General features: G+C 39.8%; 1 protein-coding gene across 4 annotated transcripts in view; it reads right to left on the bottom strand.

Moving 5' to 3' along the window:
• LOC101850083 overlaps nucleotides 1–5,295 on the bottom strand; it is a 33,853-nt gene extending 28,558 nt beyond the window's left edge. For all 4 annotated transcript variants that reach the window (XM_035969608.1, XM_013082180.2, XM_035969609.1 and 1 more), the window contains exon 1: nucleotides 4,660–5,295. In XM_035969608.1, the coding sequence (XP_035825501.1) occupies nucleotides 4,660–4,807 (148 nt within the window). In that variant the 5' untranslated portion in view covers nucleotides 4,808–5,295. The remainder of the gene's footprint in view (nucleotides 1–4,659) is intronic.
• Nucleotides 5,296–6,402: the final 1,107 nt, after the last annotated feature.

The raw sequence follows: 6,402 nt of genomic DNA, 5'->3' as shown, positions 1-6,402 counted from the left end.
GGGGGGGGGCATTTCTCCCCATAGGGAGGATCCAGTTCTCCCCACCCATGTCCCACTTCTCCCCACTTGTAATATTGACTTCAGAACCCTATAAAACCATTTTCATTCTCCCTCTGTTGTACCGCTTATAACTGGTTTTTAAACACAATAAATGTTGTTTAGATTGATATAAAGCATTTTGTCCTTTGTTTTGATTTTCGTTTTTAAGTGATTTCGGTTTTTTTTCACAACTCCACTTCTCCACACTCTCCCCTAATTATTAATGAGGTATCTTCCCTTTATGTTTACCTCCATTTTTTCTCCCATTTGAAAGCGTCAGATTCAGATTGTGGGTGGTTGGTGGGTGCTCTGGTGTGGTTTGCTCCTTCTTTCTTATATTCAAGTCTATGGGCAGTCATAACAGTGCCAGTCTAGGATATTACTATAATTCAAGTCTATGGGCAGTCATAACAGTGCCAGTCTAGGATATTGCTATAATTCAAGTCTATCCAAAAAGCCATCACAAGAAATTAAGGACTAATTGCAGGGCTTTAAATAGACCGCTGCACTGCTGCAATTTGCCTGGGTGCCTTTGCAATTTGCCGTAATGCCCTTAAAATCAAAGGGTCAACCACAGCAATTTTTGCCATGCCCTTGTTTTTTTATTTTAAAAATGTGACGCCATGAAAATAAATTAATATTTGTCCGGAGGTGTCACTTGTGGAAAAAAAAAGAAAAGAAAAGAAAGTTATACAAGTGTCCTGTTGGGTTTGTCACCCTGACCGGTCAGTGAACCTGCGCATTAGCATCACAACTTAAGAAACACTCCTGGGGGAGGGGTGTATGAAGACATCCTGTCAGAGTTGTCTGAAATCTCCTCCAAACTTGAGTCAGACACTGCTCAGCTTGACCATTGTGTCCATTTTGTCATGGCTAGTGCAAACACACTCACATTAATGATAGCCAAACCTCAGCAGGGTCTGAAAAAAGCTCTGGATGAAAAAAAAGACTGTAGATGTGAGAGAAAGAGCAAGTGTGATGATTACAAACAAACCAAAGATATGTTGGATAAGCTGGTGCTGTGCTTGCAAGAAAGATTTTCTGCCACATCAGAAGATAAAGCTTTGAAGAGTGCAAGGATATTTGACGAGACAAGTGTACCAGGAACTGAGAAAATGGATGAGCTGAAAGAACATGTTGAGACACAGATGGATGACTTGATAGCTCAATATGAGACTGTGCTTCAACACCAAGGATGCTCAACACCGAAAATAAAGAAAGAGTGGCTCATGTTTCTCTCCGAAAGTCAGGGCTTAATACCTCTGAATGAGAACAAGACAAGTTTAAGAAAAAAACGAAGGAAATTTCCAAATCTGTCTCATTTGGCTCATATAATCTCTGTTATGCCATCATCCACAGCTGAGGTAGAAAGGCAGTTTTCTTTGATATGGTGCCTCCTTGGTGACTGGAGGCATTCGCTTTCTAGAGACATTCTTGAAAAGATCATGCTTATATATGTCCCAATGGTCCTGAGATCAAAGAATTCCATCCAGAACTCTGCATTGCCAAGTGGCAAGAGATGTGTCTCACAAATAGATGTCCTGATAAAACAGCACTATTCTCTGAAATCATCTTCTCTGGTGATACTTTTTTAAAATCACTTGTTTTTTCCCTTAAGGGACAAACAGTAAGCCAGTCTTTTTCTATATTTGTCTGTGCCAACATATTTTCAATATTCTGATCTAGTCATAAGTCATAATATGACATACTGATTTTTTAGGTCTTTTTATATATAACATACTTTAAAACATGTATTTTCAAAACTTGTTTTCACTTATCATAGTCATAACCTCATAGAATCTACTGTATAACTGCTAGACAGCAGTTTTTATTAGTTACTCATTCTTTTTTTTCTATACCAGTTCATAAGTTGTTTTCACTCCTCATTTTTTCTTTTTCAAACAAGTTAAAAATGTGTTTTCATTTCCCATGATTTGTTTTTATTTTATCACTACACTGTCTGTAAACCACTCTGTTTGAATCTCAATAATGATTAATGTCTTACCTAATTGGTCATATTACTTAGGCCTACTGTTTTCTATCGTGCCCTATTGCCAAAATTCATATTCATTCATATTAATCCAATCAATAAGAGCTAATCATGAAGGCATTTAAGTCAGAAGCAATCTTGATCATTATTTGATTTAAAACTGTGATCTTTAATGCTTTTGTTTTTATGTGATTTTACTGTGATTTACTTAGTTATCATTCATGATTTTGCAAATTTCCCAGTAAATCTATACTTTTGTAGAGAGCAAGAATAAATTGTATTGTTACTTATAAACATTGTGATGCACGATCCAGTATTACAAACTTTAATCAACAAAATGACAACCTATAATTTTTGCCTTGATGCCCTAGCAAATTGCCTCGGTGTCCTCTGATTTTTAGGCCCCACCAAGGAAATTTTTGCCTGCCCACCTGAACACATAATTCAAGCCCTGTAATTGGTCTAGGGTTATAATTCAAGTCTATGGGCAGCTATGACAGTGCCCAGTCTAATATTATAATTCAAACTAGCTGGACCCCCTTTTGATGAAAGGAATGATCAGTGCATTAACATCAATTGAAAGTCTTTGGCCTACGTAGACTATATTTACACTATAATGGAACGGAGCAATAAATCTTGAGAGATGCAACAAATTAGATGGTCTAGATATAGTGATGTATAGATTGATTCTCTATTCCACTTTCGTGGTTGTACATTCCAGAATTTCAAAGGTGTGGAATCAGTGAGCACAGCTAGTGAACAGAAACCTCACTTGTTTACAATGACGTCTTAGAAGACGGACTTTCCAAAGATTAGATCTAAACGAAACTAATGAAAAACTGAAAATTAAACTGCAGTGACTTCCGACTCCTTAACATAACTGTGCACCCTTTACGTATACTGCCGTCGTAAGGCAAAACGACGAATGGTCAAAATTTTTCGATTTTGGTATTTTTATATATTTCATAGAGTATTTAATGCTGCATCTAATGGTGTAGAAAGTTTTGTCATATCCTAATCCGTTGTTGCGTAATTGAGAGTTCGTCGTTTTCCCGTACACTGGCGAGCTCCGAGCCAGAGCTCAGTGTAAGGGAGAACGACGAATGGTCGATCGTTCAAGGATCACTGCTCGTTCGGCGTTGTCCTCTGGTCTCTGCCGTTGGGCAAATTCGGCATGGGCGACAAATGACAATTGGTCACTGTTGCGTCAGTACAAACATACTAGGTTTTTTGCAAACAAATACACCACAACCCCTTCCCCCACAGTAGAATCGACCAGGGTTATAAGAATGTATCACTTAGTGTGTCTTTCTGTCTGTCTTCCCGTATTAGGCCTATGCTGATGTGTGAATTGACAAGAGCAGGCGGGAGAGAGGGGAAAACGGATAGGAACAGGGGGAAAGGGGTGGGGATGGGAGGATCAAAAAAGTATTCAGGGAGAAATTTATTAGCACTGCATATTAGTGTCCGCCAGATGTTCACAGACTAACGTCAGGTTAGTTTGCTGTCCAGTCATTTGACATCCCAAATCCCAACGATGGTTATAGTGCCGCAATTTGTCTAGCACGTGTCACTGGTCGACATCGTTACAGAATTACCAAGCAATTAATGACACTGCATTATGAGAGTAAATTTCTTAGTCCAACTTAAAAAGTGGACGTACACTTAGTCTTGCTTTACGATTTTTTATGACTTGATGGACGTTACGATCGAGTATAATAATGTCTTTCAGATTTAAACTGTCCTTGTCGATCTCTACTTTGTGGTATGTTTTCCGATCCGATCAACTGAATCCTTTATTAAATACAAAGCGTCGCTTTACCTCTCCTGAAAGCGTTTGTGAAGCAGTCTTGTCAGATTGTTACATTTCTTACGTGAAAGTTTGACTTTGCAATGATCTGATCGTATTATTGACATTGTAACATTGTTGATTCCTTTGGTCGTGCAGGGAAAATTTTGCAGTTGGCGAAAATAAAAGTAAAACTCACTTCTGAAGAGAATGCAATAGAGAGATATCATGGAAACCAAACTTTGGTTCCGAATGAGACAGTTTTAAATCAAGCTGTTGAAAATGTGTGCACATCTGATTTGAACACTGACTGTGTAGTATTTAACAAAGCGAGGAAGGGAAAAGAAGGACGTTTACCGAGTTACAGTTGGGATATAACAAACACCTAACTTTATACGTATAATAGCTAGTTTGTATGTGTCTTATTTTTATTTGTAATAACCAGTACACAGCTATTACTGTCATCAATGCATCACAACTGACCGTCGCCTACGCCCATAAACGTTCACGAGTGTAAAGGAGAACGACGAACTGTACCATTCGTCGTTTTCGCTTACATCGCAAGGTTCACCTGTGGGTGCGCAGTGTAAGGGAGAATGACGAATGTCGAATAACTTTGCTACTTTATAACCTAAACCATTCAAACTTTAGAAACTGCTTTATGAACACCTCAATCAGATATCTGGTGAATTACAGCTTGAAAGAGTGAAAAATAGAAGAGTTATAACGTGAAAACTGTTTTTGCCTCTCCTGAAAAATTTGCCTCGCTTCCTGCGCAGGACCATTCGTCGTTTTCCCTTACGACGGCAGTATAGATAACCAAAGGAAATAAAGGACTAACTTCCATCACGAGACAGTCGTATGTCATTAGGTTCAGGGAAGGCGATGACACAGACAGAGATGATGGCGTCTTTGCCCAGTGATCCAAACCCCACGACCATCTCCACATCGGCACACACTCGGGGTGGGACTGTACGGGACGGAGACATGGGAAGATTAAATTTTAAAACAAAAACCAAAACATGTAGAATTTTCTTATGCCCCCATCAACACAATTTAGGTGATTTAGGAGGCAGGCTCCAGACCTGCACGTCATGGTTAACCTGAATTGAGAAGGATTCAACATCCCAACAAAAATACCGAGATATATATTCGATAAAAATTTCTCCTCACTCGGGAACTGAACTCAGGTCTACTGAATGCAACAATAATGTACCTTATCATTACACCAAAGATGCCAGTGAAGATTAAGCTAATGTAAGTAAGGGAGGCATAAGAAGATTAGGCTTATCTATGAGAGGGAAATGGGTGAAGATTAAAATAATCCATGGGATGGAAACAGGTGAAGATTATGCTAATGAAGGGGAGAGGAACAGGTGAAGATTATACTAATGAAGGGGAGAGAACAGATGAGCCCTGGGAAAGACAGGCAGAGCAGTTTTCAAACATATGACCACAACAAAAAGGAATGACAATATCAACCGCCTTCAGAGAAAGAAACAGACCACGATCTTCCGCCTACGAACAGAACATATACAGCTCAACTTCCACCTGAACAGAATAAACCCGGAACTTCCCCCAATGTGTCCCTTGTGTGACTATGCATATGAGACTGTGGAGCATCACCTGTTCCACTGCACAGCCCTAAATGACATCAGAGCTACCCTTCTCCCTACGAGACCTAACATAGACAACACACTCTATGGAACATTACAGCAACTGCAGCAGACCTGCACTTATCACTACATGGCATTGGACAGAAGGGCGAGAGCCCAGCTGTTGCTGGATCGATAACAACAACAACAACAACAACAACAACAACAACAAGGGGAGAGAAACAGGTGAAGATTAAGCTAATGAAGGGGAGAGAAACAGGTGAAGATTAAGCTAATGAAGGGGAGAGAAACAGGTGAAGATTAAACAGTGTAATCCATGGGAGGGAAACTGGTGAAGATTAAGGTAACCTACTTTTTGTTGGGGGGGGTGGGGGGGGGGAGCACGGGAAGATTGAGTTAATCTGCCCTTCTAAATGCCAGTCTGTCGTTATATCGTGAAGTATCCATCCAATGATTAAGCTATTCTTTCATCCACCCATCCCTTCACCTTTCCACCAATCAATCTATCCGTCAGCTTGCACAGTGGGATTTCTGAGGTTTGTTGTTTCCTTGGTTGTGAATAAGTTTGTTTTTTGGTTTGTTAGTTTGTTCGCTTTTTTTTTTTTTTTGGGCCGGGGGGACAGGACTGGACAAGTTTTGTATCTTTTCATCAGATTGATTTTGATTAGGCCTAGTAATGTAGATTTCAGGGGCCTCTGGAGGGGGGTCTGTGTGGGAAAAAAGAAAAGGAAGATTTTAAAACATTATTGGAGAAGAAACAATTGAATAAATAGTTAGGACAACGGAAAGATATAGTATATAATATGGGAGTGTGTGTGTGTGTGTGTGTGTGGGTGTGTGTGTGTTTCTGTGTGTGTGTGCGCGCGTGCTTAAATAGGCCTATATATTGTCTGTCTGTCTGTCTATAGGTAGGTAGGTCGGTAGGTGGGTCAGTGGGTCTGTAGGTAGGTAGGTAGGTAGGTAGGTAG

Source organism: Aplysia californica, unplaced genomic scaffold (assembly GCF_000002075.1).
Source record: "Aplysia californica isolate F4 #8 unplaced genomic scaffold, AplCal3.0 scaffold00162, whole genome shotgun sequence".
Classification (NCBI taxonomy): domain Eukaryota; kingdom Metazoa; phylum Mollusca; class Gastropoda; order Aplysiida; family Aplysiidae; genus Aplysia; species Aplysia californica.
The sequence above is the reverse complement of the archived record's forward strand: the minus strand, read 5'-3'. Positions and strand labels throughout refer to the sequence as shown.